Source organism: Schistocerca americana, chromosome 4, assembly GCF_021461395.2.
Source record: "Schistocerca americana isolate TAMUIC-IGC-003095 chromosome 4, iqSchAmer2.1, whole genome shotgun sequence".
Taxonomy (NCBI): domain Eukaryota; kingdom Metazoa; phylum Arthropoda; class Insecta; order Orthoptera; family Acrididae; genus Schistocerca; species Schistocerca americana.
The window spans coordinates 81,331,957-81,350,638 of record NC_060122.1 but is presented as its reverse complement, the minus strand read 5'-3'; the positions used below and the strand labels follow the sequence as shown (position 1 = coordinate 81,350,638).

The window sequence follows — 18,682 nt, the reverse complement described above, 5'->3', positions numbered from 1 at the left end:
CCGGGGAAGAACAACTGACCCCTCAAGAAGCCAGCCGCGAAGCTGGGGCTGTTTCCACTGACTCCAACCTTGCAGAACAGCCAGAAAAACATGCAGCTTTCGAACATCAGCCCATTGACAGAAACAGTGAGCAGCGGGAAGGTACCAGTGCAGGCAGCGAAGTCGCCCGGTCCCTTACTACCAAACATTCCGAGGCTATGGACCATGAACAGACATCCGCGCCCGCTTCGTGGGCCGAGGACGTCGAGACACAAGATCCCGACCCGCGGCCAGCTGAGGCGCCGCCGGATCATGCAGCATAAGCAGCACAGGGAGGACCGCGTTTGGCGGGGGGTGACATTACTTCCGATGTTCGCTTCTCTCCAACTTCAACGTGGATAACCTCGCCCAAACAACGCGTTGCCAGGCTTACCGCCTGGCGACAATGAATATCAACATGATCAGTTCTCCTGTCAAGATCCAACTTTAGAAAGAAACCATACGAGCCATGGGAGTTGACTTTGCTTTCCTACAAGAAGTGAAAACGACTGCACTCCCGCACTTTTACGGTTACGCCACACATGTGACGCCCGGTAGCCCTGCAGACACCGGAGTGGCGATATTAGTGCGTGAAGGTATTGAAATTACCGACGTCACGTTTCTTCCCTCCGCGCGAGGAATAGCATTTACGGCACTCAACACCCGATTCATTAATGTTTACGCGCCGTCGGGTACCACAAGACGTCACGACCGCGCCAGATTCTACTCCACAGATGTCGCTCCACTTTTCCTTGGACGATACGACCACAGCGTCTTCGCCGGCGATTTTAATTGCGTACTTCACCACAAGGACCAAATCCCACATTACATGCCTTGTCCGGAACTGGGTGCGATGATCCAAGAACTTCACTTGTGCGACGCGTGGGAAAAAGTCCACGGTAACCGCTCTGGCCACACTGATCTTACCAGTCACTCGGCCAGCCGACTTGACCGCATATATGTGTCACAAGATCTCACACAAGGTGTGGTGGACGCCGAATTATGGCCTCAAGCCTATTCCGATCACAGTGCCTACATCTGCACTATACACCTACGCCCCCAACAAGTCTGGCGCAGGAATGGCTTTTGGAAGCTCAACATAACTCATCTCCAGGACATGGATTGCCGTCGGCAAGTTGCAGCAACGTGGACTGACTGTGAACGCCGCCACCCACGATACACCTCGACCCTGGAGTGGTGGCTCCTCTGTGCCAAACCAGCAATCCGTAGGACACTTATGCGATATGGCAAGGACGTGACTGCGTGGCATCGACAGACCCTCGATTTTTACTACGCGGCACTCAGGGACCTCGACGCCTTACCCCCTTCCCCGGAGAGACAACATGACCAAAGCAGAATCAAGGCTCACATACTATCATTGACGAAGCGTCGACTAGAAGGTGCAGTAGTCCGCTCGCGACGGCACGACCGAACGGTTGCAGAGGAACCCACTATGTACCACGTTGTGGCGGATAAGCGCCGACAACGTCAACATTTAATCACACAACTCAGGACACACGACGGTCGCTTATGTACGACCCAAGCAAACATAGTAAAGGCGGTGGAGGATCATTTTCGTCATCTTTACAAGGAAAGAACCGTCATTGACGAGGCCACTACTGAAGTGTTACAGCAGATAACACGTAATATCGACGAGGCTACCGTGAATGCACTAACAGAGGAAATCTCACTCGAAGAAGTCGAAGACTGCGTGGACAAAGGTGTGGCCAATAAATCTCCGGGACCTGATGGATTGCCCATCGAATTCTACCGGACTTTTCGTGACATCATGATGCCTCGCTGGGTTATAATGTTCCGCGAACTTATGTCTCCAGACTGTGTTGTGCCGCCAGCGTTTGTAGAAGGTCTCCTCATACCAGTACACAAGCCAGGTGGAGGGCTATCGATTAACGACTATCGGCCGCTTACAATGTTGAACGCCGATTACAAGATTTTCACCAGGATTATGGCGAGCCGTATTAAGACGACTTTACCGATGATCCTCGCTCCAGAACAGGCGTCGCAGGGGGGAGATGTCAACATACACATGGCCACCGGTGACTGCAGGGACTTAATAGCGATCGCTTCTGCGTGCCGTCTGAGAGCGGCGATCGTCTCCGTCGATTTCAACCGCGCCTTTGATAGAGTGCACCAAAACTTCCTCCTACGAGTGATGGACTGTATGGGATTCCCCCCGGGCCTCATCGACACTCTACGGCGTCTTTGGACCGCAGCCAGCTCACACGTCCAGGTCAATGGAAGGATGGTAGGACCAGTACCCATTAAGAGGTCTCTACGACAGGGTTGTCCCCTTTCTACCTACCTTTATGCAATCGCACTCGAGCCACTCCTAGGGGGCCTTAACCACCACCTATCTGGTATCACGCTGCGGGACGTCACCTTTCGCTATAGGACATACGCTGACGACCTGCTACTGCTGGTTCGTTCCAATGACGAAGTTCAAAGCGTACTAACCTGGATTGAGCGGTACGGACAGGCCGCAGGCGGTCTTCTGAACATCAACAAGTCGGCGGCGTTGGACATTGGGCGTGGTCTCGGACCGGAAGCCCTCGCTCCCCTCACACCAGTTTCTGATCTGCGATATTTGGGCATCACGTTCAAGAAAGATGTACGTAAAACAGCTGCAGCAAACTACCGACGGTTATTACAGATCATACGCGCTATGGTGCGACAGAACCTGCTCCGGGACTTGAATCAGCTACAACGTGTTGAATACTTGAACCTCCACGTAGCATCTAAACTCAACCACGTGGCACAGGTCCTCCCACTACCGCTGCAGATAGGTCGCCGGCTTCAGGCGGCCTTCAGTTACTACGTTTCCGCAGGTCATATCTTTAAAGTACGATACGACACTCTTACCCTCCCAGTGCACAAAGGAGGGCTGGGATTGGTCAACGTCAGGGTGAGAGCAGCTGCCCTTTACATGAGCAACATGAGGAAACGATGGAAAAGTCAATATACCTCTCTCACGGGTCGTTTACTACAGGTTCTGATGCCAGCCTCTAACGTCCCGCCGGTGTCGGTTGCGCACGTCGCACCACAGCTCTCCCATGTGTCGACCTTCATTCTTGATTACAGCTATGTCAGCTTGAACCTCTCCGCCACACGTCCACCGACGGCGAAAGATTTTTATACCAACCTTCTGCGGGCTGTTCACCATAACGTGGTGGAAAACAAGTACCCTACGGTTCACTGGCCAAGAGTGTGGAAAACGATACACCACCACATTCTGTCATCCACGGTGCGTTCGAAGTGGTATCAGATCGCCAACAAAAAATATGCCACACGCCAGCGACTTCACACTATTGGACTGGCAGACTCCCCTTATTGCCCAGATTGTCACCATTTGGATACCGATGAACATCGTTTTACTTGCGCATCATCGTCCGGAGTTTGGCGACTAACACAGAAGATACTGGCTTGTTACCTCCGGGTCACACCTGATATGATTGACCCGCAGACCCTACTCTGTCCCGATGAAACTTACTTTCCGGCTGCAAAATATCATGCGCTTACGTGGTTCAAGGACTTACCGTCGCCTACATCTTTAGCGACGGAGAGAAAGAGCAGCTTGATTACTGATTGTCCCTACAAAATGCTCACAATGCCCTCGAACGCACACCGAAATACCGTACGCTCTTCGCAAATTACTTACGCAGCGTTTTGGTTAACCCCCCACTCAGCTGGGGAGTGCCAGGCTGTGGTTAATGTGCTGTGCCGCATCACACTAACGGCTCAAAGTTCTGCCTTGTCAGCCATGACCAAAGGAAGAGACAAGCTGCTGCAAGGCTACTGTTTTCCTTGAGGCACTAGCGAAGCAGAATGCCTCCGTTGCAGATGCCCTTCAAAGGCGCTATTGGAGATTTCAGATAACGATGGCAAGGCTCCAAGTGGAACCAGTTACATTATTGAAGAACCTTTTAGTTAGAATTACATCAGTGGTTTATATTTTTGTTTTCTTGATTACTCTTTTATGCCACCTTTGTTATTGTAACACTTACTTGTAACACTTAGTTACTAGAATTCTCATTTGTACACGCTCCCTAAATGTAATCATATAAAAAATAAGAAAAAGTGGCAACGAATAGCCCTAACCTTGATTCCCATACTTCCCCTGGTCTATAGGCAGCTCTCTGGGGTGGGTTTACTCAGGAGCCAACGCCTGAAGTGGATCAGATTTTTTTTTGTTATAGGATGACAAGTGGCGGTGGACTTAGGATTTTTTTATTTTTATTTTTATTTTTTTATTTTTTATTTTTTTATTTTTTTTTATTATTTATTTATTTATTTTTTTAGTTCCATTTTCCTAAGGGGCTTTTTAAGGGAAAAAGTGGTCCTAAAAGGGGGTAGCATCTAAAAAAACAAAAAAACAATTAAACAAAAAAATAAAAAATAAAAAGGGGGTAGCATAAAAAAACCTGAATCTTTGTTTGGTAGGTAAAATACAAAAAAAAGGGGTAGCGTCTTTGATTCATAATCAAAACGTCTTCGGTCCCGGGTTCGATCCCCGCCACTGCCTAAATTTTGATAAATAATCAGCATTGGCGGCCGTAGACTTCCGGCATAAGAAGTCAGCCTCATTCTGCCAACGGCCTTGTCAAAGAGGGCGGAGAAGCGGATAGAGGTTCAGGGCACTCTCTTGTCCTAGGGGTGGGAAATTGCCCCTAAAGGTGGAAGAATCAGCAATGATCAACGACATGAGGATGCAGAAGGCAATGGAAACCACTGCATTAAGTGGCTCCAGAAAGGTTCAAAATCATGAAAAATTCCATTTTTACTTTTTTGCGTTTTCTGAATCTGCAGACTATTACCTTTTAATAGATATATAAGTTATTCTATTCCGAAGACTACAACTAATTTTAAATTTTTTTTGAAATGTGTTCTACATGGGCGTGACCCACTGTGGCGCTGTTAAACTGCTGTCAAATGGTGTTATTATTAACGTCCGTGATCATCAGGTACATTTTAGTGATGAGAGATAAAGTATGTGTTGTGGCTACCGTGTGATGGTTCAATATATATCGCTGGTGTGATTGTCGATTGTTTCATGTTTATTTACTCTGTCGTTATCTCGAAAATTTTCGTAATTAATTCTGTGTCTTGAGTCTCTGTTTTGTTGAAGTATAACAATGAGTAAAAGTAAAGTTATTAGAAATCCTCTAAAGGCTTTTAAGAATAGGAGAAATGTTGGAAAGCCAAAGATATGTGTTATTACTGTAAACAATAAAGACGATGACCAAGTGAGTGAACCTAACCTCTCAAGTACACCTGCCCATAGCAGTCAAAGTGGGAAAGAAAATACTTCACAGAAGAAGCTTGGTTCAATGAGTGAAAACTATGAATGTTTTATGGGCGAATCGGATGTGAATGAAATATTTGATATGTCGGTTCTAAAATGAATTTTTTCAAACTGTGTAAGATGTATTCATTGTAGTGAAGTTGGTCTGGAACTCTCCATAATAAAGCACGTAGGACTTGCTAGTGAAGTACAACTGAAATGTGATAAGTGTTCATACATGACCACCTTTTGGAACAGTGTTGCAGTAACTGCAACTGAAGAGAATGGTAGCAAAATCTACGAACACAACAACGAGCGATGCTTGGTTTAGACAAGGAACGCCTTCGGGCTGCAGACAGGGCTGTAAAGAGTCTAGAAATACAAGCAAGAGTAAACAGGAGGAGGAACAAGAGGAAGCTGGAGGAGGAGTTTGCAGAGGATGAAGATAATCCATCCTATGGACCTGGAATGCAATAAAAAGTTAATCCAATCTTTGTCGCTCGATTCCCAAAACTTTTATTTTCTCATACTAATTACATGTTTTCTAAGGATCTTCCAAACATATTTGTTTCAAACTTTCAGTAAATGTTACACAGTACCTTCTGCATAATTTAACACAGCCTTTTTCCTAAAAACTGTATATTTTTAAATATATAAATAAAAAATTGCAAAAAAATGTTGCGAATTTTCATTACAATTGAAAAAAAATCATCTTTAATGACTGAACCAAAACTTTGTAAAATCCCTGTGTTAAGTTGTAGCCCATATTCCAATACATAATCTGTAAAAAGTTCAACTTCCTACCTCAAATACTTTGTGAGGAAAGATGTAATTTATAAGCGTTATTATAACATTGCAAGTATAGGGCGTTCCGGAGCCCCTTAAAGACACGTAACGTGTATCCACAGGACATGTGGCCTGTAATTGAAGAAGTGTCATGGTGATCTCTCCATTGGCAAAAGATTCCGGAATAGTCCCCCATTCGGATATCCGGGAGGGGACTGCCAAGGGGGAGGTTACCATGAGAAAAAGATTGAATAATCTACGAAAGGATAACGTTCTACGAGTCAGGGCGTGGAATGTCAGAAGCTTGGACGTGGTGGGGAAACTAGAAAATCTGAAAAGGGAAATGCAAAGGCTCAATCTAGATATAGTAGCGGTCAGTGAAGTGAAGTGGAAGGAAGAGAAGGATTTCTGGTCAGATGAGTATCGGGTAATATCAACAGCAGCAGAAAATGGTATAACAAGTGCGGGATTCGTTATGAATAGGAAAGTAGGGCAGAGGGTGTGTTACTGTGAACAGTTCAGTGACCGGGTTGTTCTAATCAGAATCGACAGCAGACCAACACCGACAACGATAGTTCAGGTATACATGCCGACGTCGCAACCTGAAGATGAACAGATAGAGAAAGTGTATGAGGATATTGAAAGTTTCAACTAGTAATAGCGAATACCCTGTTCAAGAATCACAAGAGGAGGAGGTATACTTGGAAAAGGCCGGGAGATACGGGAAGATTTCAATTAGATTACATCATGGTCAGACAGAGATTCCGAAATCAGATACTGGATTGTAAGGCGTACCCAGGAGCAGATATAGACTCAGACCACAATATAGTAATGATGAAGAGTAGGCTGAAGTTCAAGGCATTAGTCAGGAAGAATCAATACGCAAAGAAGTGGGATACGGAAGTACTAAGGAATGACGAGATACGTTTGAAGCTCTCTTACGCTATTGATACAACAATAAGGAATAGCGCAGTAGGCAGTACAGTTGAAGAGGAATGGACATCTCTAAAAAGGGCCATCACGGAAGTTGGGAAGGAAAACATAGGTACAAAGAAGGTAGCTGCGAAGAACCCATTGGGTAACAGAAGAAATAATTCAGTTGATTGATGAAAGGAGGAAGTACAAACAAATTCCTGGAAAATCAGGAATACAGAAATACAAGTCGCTGAGGAATGAATCAAATAGGAAGTGCAGGGAAGCTACGAGGAAATGGCTGCAGGAAAAATGTGAAGATACCGAAAAAGATATGATTGTCGGAAGGACAGACTCAGCATACGGAAAAGTCAAAACAACCTTTGGTGACATTAAAAGGAACGGTGGTAACATTAAGAGTGCAACGGGAATTCCACTGTTAAATGCAGAGGAGAGAGCAGATAGGTGGAAAGAATACATTGAAAGCCTCTATGAGGGTGAAGTTTTGTATGATGTGATAGAAGAAGAAACAGGAGTCGATTTAGAAGAGATAGGGAATCCAGTATTAGAATCGAAATTTAAAAGAGCTTTGGAGGACTTACGGTCAAATAAGGCAGAAGGGACAGATAACATTCCATCAGAATTTGTAAAATCAATGGGGGAAGTGGCAACAAAACGACTATTCACGTTGGTGTTGTCGCGTCCCAAGCGTGGGTATTGCGAGGGATTGAGCGACACGGTTCGTGGATGGAATTTTAGCCGGTTGACCTTAGTGAGAGGGAGACTTTTTGATCTGGCTAAGATCTAGAAAACCCTGGTTTTCACAAGGCTATGAAGGTGGTAGAAATTAAAGTCCTGATAACTTTAACAAATTGCAGTTTATTCTAACTGAATGCAGCTCACCCTAACTGTGCGGTGATTCCATTCACAGGAAGGCCGCGTCTAACACAGAGACGGTGACTGACTCCACCGTTCCGACTGCCTACTAGAAGTTCTGCAACGTTTCTTAACACCCTACGTTAGAGTCCCGCGGCTACGCCCTGACGCGCTCCAGCGACTATCTCCGGCTGCCTGCCTACAGCCCGTCCCTCAGCCCATGTGGGCTGCTGCTATCACGCTCTAACTCTTCGCCCTCACCAGACAAGACCCGACACGACAAGACCTCAGAGCGGCGTGCTCTCGGGTTTTGTTAGCGTTTCCCCTTCGACCCCGCCAGCGCTTGGCCCGACGTAGCGTCGAAGGCAACGTGTCCTTATTTGGTATCGTTAAAACATTGTTGTTGCTATTGTTCTTCAGAGGCTGAGTGGAGGGGCAGAGGTGCCTCTCCCTATACGGCCACGCACTGCGTCCTGAGCCCTTCATTGGCTCCTCATGACGTAGTGCGGTCCCCACCAAGGGCCCTCTTTCTTTCTCTCTCCACTCCCAGACCTCTCTCTCTAGCCAGGAATGCTTACTGTTGATACTTTTTAATTGGTTGCTTATCATGAGTCCCTACACAGACCTTCGTTTGTATCTGCTGGCTGTTTGCTTTCTTATCACGCGCCGCTGCCCAGCAGTTTGACTGCAGCCTCGGCTGACCCCTCGGCCACGCCTGGCTTCCAGCGCTACAACTTTAACTTCTTCCTACGTACTATTCTCAAGATACTGCAATTAGACTTGGCTTGTTCCTGTGGTTACAACACCTCCTCCGCCAGGGAAATTGGCGTTACTCCTCAGAGTACCGTCAATTGTGGTTCTCTCAATTATATTTGCTTACATTTTCTTTTGTTACATCAACACTTCATATGCTTCTTTTTCTTTCATGTACACTTAATTCCATGAAGTTCTTTGTGAGACACAATCATTTTATACATACATTTATCAAGATACACTTTTCTTCTTTTTTTTTCAATTCATTGCTACAACAATTATTTATCAAACATACATTTATCAAGAAACACTTTTCTTCTTTTTTTTCAATTCATTGCTACAACAATTATTTATCAAACATACATATACCAAGGTACATTTTTTTTCCAAGTCATTGATACAATTACAATCAAGGTACATTTTTAAAAGCATTGATACAAATTACCATTTTCATTAAACAAATACGTACAGTTTCAAAAATGGACAAAACACTAAAATAGATTACACCTTTTCATAAGACACCTCTAATGTATTTTATCTTTTGATTTTACTTAACGCCTGTTTCTGAACAGAACTGACTCTTTTTGGTTTTTCCCACATCTTTCGTATATTACTACCTCTTCAGTGTCTTTATTAGCTTGTCTTCTACTTAAGCTAGTCTCTGGATATTGATTTACTGTAGTGTTTCTTATACATACTTTTCCACAACAGTTACTATCGTCAAAGTACTTCCATAAACTTTTGAAGCATTCTTTACAGCATTTACACTTTTTACAACAACATGCTATTACAATAACAATGACTATTGCTATAGCTATGTATGTAGTTACTGAGTAATGGGTAAAGTATCTGGAGTATTTTAGTTCTTCCTCCTGCCTTTCTGCCATCCGCTGGACATCGTCCAACCTTTTCCCAGCGACTTTCAAGTCGTTTAATTGTGTTACTACTTGCTCCAATGGTAAATCTAACGTTAGCATTGAGACATTTTTCTTTTCTTCGTTTACAACACAACAGTCAAATTCTAAATTAATTTGAGGTATTATATCTTTCTTTGTTACGTTGCTATGAATCACTCTATCTGTTTGTATGAACACCATCGTTCCATACCCTTTATATTTACTATAAAAACTTATCTTTCCTACCCCTTTCATTAATAAATCCTTCGGGGGTTCCTTTCCACATAATACTGTCAGTCCTTCTTCCTTAGGAGCTACATATAGCCATTCGTTACTGTTTAGATGGGTCAAAAGGCTCTGATTCAGTGCGAGTATTTTTCGCACACAATCTTCCGGAATTTCTCTTACCGGTTGTAATAATTTGGCTTCGCATTCCTCATGGTCGAATGTCGATAACAATGCGAATGACTGTCTGCACAGACTTTTGTTCTTACTCAATTCTTTACATTTTAAATCATCCGCAGAAAGTTTCGCGTATTGCCTTTTGGATTCATCTATCAGTAGAAATTCTTTCTCTGGCTGTATGTATATGTACCTTCCTTTCATATTTGGGATCTCCTTTGGTAATGGGAGAACTCTGTACAAATTGAAATTATTATTGCCTATTAAAGGGATATTAATTACGTACCCTAGTATGCTACCGGAAATGAAAACATCTAGATCGATTATTCTTAACAAGAGGTAGCGTGACGACTCCGCGAGAGGAACAGGAAACTTCACGTCTTTTAATTCGTCTCGGATTAAACTTAGATACTTCACAATTTGCACTGGATTAATGATGTGAGGCTGAAGTATTCCCTTTTGAGCATTTACAATGGCATTTATCATTTGCTCGTACTCTTCTTCGATTTGGCCAAACACTGCCGCTAATTGCAATACTTGTTCCGTTACAGTGGCAAAAGTTGCTACTCGTTTGAAACCTAAATCTGTCTCCTTTACGTATTCCTTCATGAACCTTTCTAGTCTCTGCATGCCTGTTCTTAGAATGTGTTCGTTTGATTCTACTCCTGCTAATGTGGCCCTTACCACTGCCACCTGTTCCTTAGTTAACCTCAGCAACCCTTCAGAGTTCTTTTCCATAGCATCTATTCTTTCCTTATAGTACGCTGCGTCTGCTTCGTCCAATGTTCCGAACAGTATCTTACTTACCTGTCCGACGAAGTTGAATACTCCTCTCTTTCTTCTGGTTTCGTGTTTTGTGAGTTGCTGTACGAGTTGCTGTAGCCCTGTAATCTTTTCTACGTGATGTGTAACTTGCTGATCTAATACTCTACATTCTATTAATCCAACGTTTAATTGTTTCAATGTGTCACGGCACCTCTGTACCGCTGCCTTACCGTACCTCTCTGCTTTTTGAAATCTTTCTGTTATTACATCTAAGTTAACATATGTGACTATTCTCCATGTGGTACTGTATATCTCTATTTGTCCTACGTGATCGTAATATAGTCCTGATGAACTTGGTATTGAGGTTACTTTGAAATCGTTCGTTTCGTATCCTGATGCAACGAAGCTGTATGTTGCTACCACTATGATGAGTTGCATCACTTGCCACTTGAGTGCCATACCTGAAATTTAAAAGAACTGTTTCAGCCTGTTGACAGGTACTTTTGTTTCTTTATTTCTTTTAACTCTTATAACTACGTTAGGACCTTCCACTTTTAACACTTCAAATGGACCTCTCCATTGCGAATCTAGTTTCCGAGATCTTCCACGTCTCACTGATTCGTCGTGTAATAACACCTTGTCCCCTACATTAAATTCTTTTGGATTCTGTTTCAAATCATACTGTCCTTTACTGATTACCTTACTCGTTATAATAGAATCCCTAGCCACTCTATGGGCTTCCTGCATTCTTGCTCTTAACTTATTTACATACGAATCATAATCGTAACTTACCTGCGGCGTTATTTGCTGCAGTACTCCTGGTATGTTAACCTTTCTTCCGTACATTAACTCGAATGGTGTATAACCTGTGCTGCTGTGTGGTGTAGTGTTGAACACAAAAATTGCATACGGCACCCATTTGTCCCACGAACTTTGATCTCCCGTTACAAAGTGTCTGAGATATTCTACAATCGTTCTATGGCTCCTTTCTAGAGCACCATTTGACTCAGGGTGGTACGCTGTAGTATTTATACGTTTTACCTTCAACAATTTACATACACTTTTAAACACGTCACTCAGAAAATTCGATTCTTGATCTGTTAACAAAACTGATGGAATCCCATATCTTAGTACTATATTTTCTACAAATGCTTCTGCTACAGTTTCAGCGTCTTGCTTGTCAATAGGGACTGCTACTGTGAATTTACTCAGATCGTCTTGGAATGTTAGCATGTACTTTTTCCCTATACTAGATACATCTAGTGGACCCACTATATCCACTGCACATTTTTCAAATACTGTTTCAGCTGTGTCTGTAATTTCTAAGGGCATCCTTGTTTTCATTTGTGTGTTTTTGTTCTTTTGACATGATGGACACTTCCTAATATAATTTTCAATGTCCCGCTTCAGTCCGCGACACTGCTTGTACGCTTTTATCCTCTCAAATGTCCTATGCATTCCCTGGTGCCCTCCCAAAGGGTTATCGTGCATCTCCTTTAATATACTCTCCTTATCTTCGGGGCTAATTTCCCCATTACTATTTGTCTCCTGGTCTATCTCACCTGACACTTGCGCTTGCCGCACATTTACGGAACTCTGTTCCGCCTTTGCTTGTGCTACGGAGGTTCTTTCTGCCTCCACATTTCGCTTTTAACTTATCTCTTCCTTTCCTTCCTGCCTTATCCGGCTTAACGCGTCCGCATTACTGTTTAGCCTTCCTGGCTTATATACTACCTCGTAGTCGTACTCTTCGAGCTTCAGTCTCCACTTTAGGAGCCTCGAACTCGGATCCTTCACACTAAATATCCATGTTAGTGGCTTATGGTCTGTCACCACTGCGAATTTTCGCCCATACACGTATGGTCTAAACTGTTTTACCGCGTACACTATGGCCAACAACTCTTTTTCCGTTGTGCTATAGTTCAGTTCGGCTTTGTTCAGTTCTCTGGATGCATATGCAATCGGCAAGTCTTCGCCAATCTTTTTCCCTTGCGATAACACGGCGCCCAACGCTGCGTTACTCGCATCCGTTGTGATTATAAACGGTTTCGTAAAGTCAGGATACTGAAGTAACGGAGGATTCACTAATTTCTCTTTCAGTTCCTCGAACTCATTCTTCTGTCTTTCTCCCCATTGGTACTCTACTCCTTTCTTTAAGAGCTCATGGAGAGGTCTCGCAATTTTGCTAAAATTTGCAATGAAACGTCGATAGTACCCTATCAATCCTAGAAACCCTTTTAGTTCTTTTGTTGTTCTCGGCTGTGGGAAGAACTTCACCTTCTCCGCCTTTGCCGTATCCGGTGATATTCCCTTGTCCGTGATACAATGACCTAGGAATATTACCTCCTTCCTCAGAAATTCACACTTGTCTGGTTGCAACTTAAAATTGTGCTCTCGCAACCTGTCAAATATTTCCCGGAGTTTTTCGTTATGCTCCTGCAGGTTTTTCCCATAACATACTATGTCGTCCAAATAGACAAAACATTTAACACCTTGTAAACCTGCCAATACTGTGTTCATCAGTCTCTGGAAACATCCTGGGGCTCCTTTCAGTCCCATCAGCATTCTTTTGTATTCGTAATGTTGATAGTTTGAGCTGAATGCCGCTTTCTCTCTGTCCTTCTCGTCCGTCAATATTTGATGGTACCCGCTTGCAAGGTCAAGCGTCGAGAAGTACTTGGCTTGCTCTAATTGATCCAGGATATCGGAGATATTCGGCAGTGGAAATGCATCGCCTACCGTGATGTCATTTAATTGTCGGTAGTCCACTACTATTCTCCATTTCTGCTTGCCACTGGCATCTAACTTCTTTGGCACTAACAGTAACGGTGCGTTCCATGCGCTCTTGCTTTCGACAATTATGTCATCCTTGAGCATCTGTTCTATTTGCTCCTTTAGCATTTCCTTTTGCGCTTCTGGGATCCTGTACGGTCTAGCGTTCACTACCTTCCCCGCGTGTTCCGGCGCAATCGGTATTCTATGTTTCCCTGCAGAAGTATAGGACAGTTTGTCCTCCGGTAGATGAAAAACATCTCCGTACTCCATGCAGACCTCTGCTACAGCGCTTTTTTCTTCGACATTCAAATGATCCATTCTGAGCTGCCTTCGCAATACACTAGCACGACTTTCCGTCTTACCTACTGCATCAGTGCTACATTTTACTTCGCGTACTTTCGCTATTCTTTCTAACTCTTCCGTTATTAATCTGACATATCCTAGTCGAACTCTGTCCTCTGACACGTTCAATGCACTTACTATGCATTTCCCATTTCGCACTTTTACTAAGGACTCAGGTACATGCACCCCTCGTGCAATCTCCTGCCTCGGTATGACCATTTCTCTTTCGATTCCCCGTGGTACCTTTCCGTCCACTTTCAACAACATTATTCTTTCTTCCCGGGGCCCTATCTCCCCACCTATTTCTGAATCTGCTTCTATCTCTTGTCCCTTTGGTTCTTCCTCTACTACTAAGGGTATATCTCGCCCTTTTAGTCTTATTACTTTACCCGCATAGTCCAGCTTGACTCTATGCTATGTTAAGAAATTTCTCCCTATCAATCCGTCGTACGGAATGTCTAGACCTCTACCGTACACGTGAAATTTCTGTCTCACCTTTTCAGATCCGTCTATACTTAAGTTTATTTGTACCGTGCCTATTGTGCTAACGGCTTCACTCGTTACACCTTTTAACCGAAGCTTTTCTGTTTCATTGATTCCAAGCATACTCTTTACCGGAATACTCGTCCTCTTTAGCAAACACAATTGTGCTCCTGCGTCTATTAGCAACTTTAAATACGTCTTTAGTTCTACGCAGTACAACATTACCACGTCGTTTTCTGTTGCACAGTTGATTACCCTGACTGTGGGTTTACCTATCGCAACAAGGCCCGACTGCGCGGCCTTGCCGCCTCTTAGTTTCCCTGTACCACCTTTCCTGTTTTGCTCGATACTGGCACCCTGCCTTTTCTCCAGGCGTGCCAGGGCCCTTCGTGGCAATCTTTCGCGTAGTGGCCCTGCCGCTTACACTTAAAGCACGCGACATCTTTTACTCTTGTGCACGGAACTCCGCAGTTCCCTGGTAAATTACACTGTGGACATCTCCACTCTCGTAACCCTCCATCGGTTTCTCTGTGATTCCCTCTGAATTCCGTTACATCTATCGGGTGAACTTTCCTTAACCGCACCCTGCATTCCATGTCTGTGTGTCCCGGCTTGTCACACCCATTGCAAAAGTTTGTAAATTCTCTACCCGTCATGGCTCGTATTCTATGCTCTGGCCTGCTTTTCCTACACTTGCTCGCTATGTGACCTCTCAGCCCACAACTGAAACATTTTAACTCTTTACTTTCTCTCACGTTTTTTACAGCCTCTTTATTTCGAGTGTACGTTACCCTCGGGGCTAGTCCCCGCTCTTTCATGGACAATATCGCACTCTCCTCCTGCAGTGCCAACTCCACTGCTGCTGTCAATGTAATTTCATCGCCTCTGCTTCTCACTATTGTTTGTATTCTGTCATTACTTAAACCCTGTATAAAGCACGCTCTTCCTAAGGAATCAACTAGTTCTATTGCACCTCTCAAGTTTTCTCTGGCCGTAACTCTGTTTACCGCTTCTCGAAAGTCTCTCTGCACTTCATCAATTCTGCTTGCCCACATTGCTATCGGTTCCCCTTGTCCCTGTCTGGCTTGGAAAATTTTACAAGCGTAGTAGTCTATAGTACGCTTACTGGCATAATATTCCTCTAAAACGCGTTTCACCTCTTGCCACGTACCTGTGCGTTCACGCACCTGCAATCTCGACCTGGCCTCACCGGTTATCTTTGCTTTAACGAACTTCAATAACGTTTCGTGTTCCTCAGGCTCTACTAATTCAAAAGCTGCATCTACATTTTCGATAAATTCTCTTAAATCCTTCTTGTTCCCTTCGAACACTTTCGACACAATACATAGGGCCGCCTTTACTGACATCTTACCATTAGTGGAGGATGACGCAACTTCATTAGTTAGGGGCATCTTAACTAAGTTAATACTTTACACAACAAAATACAATATTCTTAATACAGTTTTACAATTACCGCTTCTTTTGTGGTGCGCCGTCTGCTCTGTTGGCTCGCGTCGTCCTGTGCTGCTTCGCGCTGTCCTTGTGCCCGCGCTGTCCCGCGCTGTCCCGCGCTGCTCCGCGCTCTCTTTGTGCCCGCGCTGTCCCGCGCTGTCTCTGCGCCCGCGCTGTCCCGCTCTGTCCCGCGCTGCTGCGATGCGCCGGCCGCCGCTCTGCTGGGCTGTGCCGACCCCGTCGCTCTCCTCGGCTGCTGCTGCTGCTACGGCTGCTGCCGCTTCTGCTGCTGCTCGGCCCGCACCCTCGGACTCGAACGCTGGCTGCTCAGGCACCTCTGTGCCTCGTCGCTCCGCGTCGCGCTGGCGCTGTCATGCGTCGCCCTGCACCCGCGAGGACTACCTTTCTGGACTCTGACGTACTGGTGCTACTAATGCTGAAAGTTGCGAGTCGCCACAACTTCCTGCCAATTGCCACAGTCGCTGTAGCAAAATCTAATGTCTCCTGGAGGTAGGAGCCTATGCGCCTTTGTGATAACACCCTACACCTGGCACCAAAAAGTTTTTATTGATGTCGCGTCCCAAGCGTGGGTATTGCGAGGGATTGAGCGACACGGTTCGTAGATGGGATTTTAGCCGGTTGACCTTAGTGAGAGGGAGACTTTTTGATCAGGCTAAGATGTAGAAATCCCTGGTTTTCACAAGGCTATGAAGGTGGTAGAAATTAAAGTCTTGATAACTTTAACAAATTGCAGTTTATTCTAACTGAATGCAGCTCACCCTAACTGCGCGGTGATTGCACTCACAGGAAGGCCAAGTCTAACACAGAGACGGTGACTGACTCCACCGTTCCGACTGCCTACTAGAAGTTCTGCAACGTTTCTTAACACCCTACGTTAGAGTCCCGCGGCTACGCCCTGACGCGCTCCAGCGACTATCTCCGGCTGCCTGCCTACAGCCCGTCCCTCAGCCCATGTGGGCTGCTGCTATCACGCTCTAACTCTTCGCCCTCACCAGACAAGACCCGACACGACAAGACCTCAGAGCGGCGTGCTCTCGGGTTTTGTTAGCGTTTCCCCTTCGACCCCGCCAGCGCTTGGCCCGACGTAGCGTCGAAGGCAACGTGTCCTTATTTGGTATCGTTAAAACATTGTTGTTGCTATTGTTCTTCAGAGGCTGAGTGGAGGGGCAAAGGTGCCTCTCCCTATACGGCCACGCACTGCGTCCTGAGCCCTTCATTGGCTCCTCATGACGTAGTGCGGTCCCCACCAAGGGCCCTCTTTCTTTCTCTCTCCACTCCCAGACCTCTCTCTCTAGCCAGGAATGCTTACTGTTGATACTTTTTAATTGGTTGCTTATCGTGAGTCCCTACACAGACCTTCGTTTGTATCTGCTGGCTGTTTGCTTTCTTATCACGCGCCGCTGCCCAGCAGTTTGACTGCCGCCTCGGCTGACCCCTCGGCCACGCCTGGCGTCCAGCGCTACAACTTTAACTTCTTCCTACGTACTATTCTCAAGGTACTGCAATTAGACTTGGCTTGTTCCTGTGGTTACAACAGTGTGTATGATATATGAGTCTGGTGATATACCACAAGACTTTCGGAAAAGCATCATCCACACAATTCCAAAGACGGCAAGACCTGACAATTGCAAGAATTATCGCACAATCACCTTAACAGCTCATGCATCGAAGCTGCTTACAAGAATAATAGACAGAAGAATGGAAAGGAAAATGGAGAATGCGCTAGGTGACGATCAGTTTGGCTTTAGGAAAAGTAAAGGGACGAGAGAGGCAATTCTGACGTTACGGCTAATAATGGAAGCAAGGCTAAAGAAAAATGAAGACACTTTCATAGGATTTGTCGACATGGAAAAAGCGTTCGACAATATAATATGGTGCAAGCTGTTCCAGATTCTGAAAAAAGTAGGAGTCAGCTATAGGGAGAGACGGGTCATATACAATATATACAACAACCAAGAGGGAATAATAAGAGTGGACGATCAAGAACGAAGTGCTCGTATTAAGAAGGGTGTAAGACAAGGCTGTAGCCTTTCGCCCCTACACTTCAATCTGTACATCGAGTAAGCAATGATGGAAATAAAAGAAAGGTTCTGGAATGGAATTAAAATACAAGGTGAAAGGATATCAATGATACGATTCACTGATGACGTTGTTATCCTGAGTGAAAATGAAGAAGAATTAAATGATCTGCTGAACGGTATGAAGTCTAATGAGTACACAGTGTGGTTTGAGAGTAAATCGGAGAAAGACGAAGGTAATTACAAGTAGTAGAAATGAGAACAGCGAGAAACTTAACATCAGGATTGATGGTCACGAAGTCGATGAAGTTAAGGAATTCTGCTACCTAGGCAGTCAAATAACCAATGACGGACGGAGCAAGGTGGACGTCAAAAGCAGACTCGCTGTGGCAAAAATGGCATTTCTGGCCAAGAGAAGTCTACTAATATCAAATACCGGCCTTAATTTAAGGAAGAAATTTCTGAGGATGTATGTCTGGAGTAGAGCATTGTATGGTAGTGAAACATGGACTGTGGGAAAACCGGAACGGAAGAGAATTGAAGCATTTGAGATGTGGTGCTACAGACGAATGTTGAAAATTAGGTGAACTGATAAGGTAAGGAATGAGGAGGTTCTACACAGAATCGGAGAGGAAAGGAATATGTGGAAAACACTGATAAGGAGAAGGGACAGGATGATAGGACATCTTCTAAGACATGAGGGAATGAGTTCCAAGGTACTAGAGGAAGCTGTAGAGGGCAAAAACTGTACAGGAAGACAGAGATTGGAATATGTCAAGCAAATAATTGAGGACCTAGGTTGCAAGTGCTACTCTGAGATGAAGAGGTTAGCACAGGAAAGGAATTTGTGGCGGGCCGCATCAAACGAGTCAGTATACTGATGA

General features: G+C 44.7%; 2 protein-coding genes across 2 annotated transcripts in view; both read right to left on the bottom strand.

The window, feature by feature from the left end:
* LOC124613273 overlaps nucleotides 1-11,005 on the bottom strand; it is a 31,131-nt gene extending 20,126 nt beyond the window's left edge. Inside the window, exons 1-2 of the mRNA XM_047141966.1 lie at nucleotides 10,996-11,005; nucleotides 9,475-10,877 (exon numbers count right to left, since the gene is read on the bottom strand). Of these exons, the coding sequence (XP_046997922.1) occupies nucleotides 9,475-10,877; nucleotides 10,996-11,005 (1,413 nt within the window). The remainder of the gene's footprint in view (nucleotides 1-9,474; nucleotides 10,878-10,995) is intronic.
* Nucleotides 11,006-11,144: 139 nt separating this feature from the next.
* On the bottom strand, nucleotides 11,145-15,623 carry LOC124613272 (the record flags this gene model as incomplete). The annotated part of the gene is made up of 3 exons (XM_047141965.1): nucleotides 11,145-11,168; nucleotides 11,500-11,748; nucleotides 15,099-15,623. Coding segments are annotated over 3 exons (798 nt in total), but the record flags the coding sequence as incomplete, so codon positions are not given.
* Nucleotides 15,624-18,682: the final 3,059 nt, after the last annotated feature.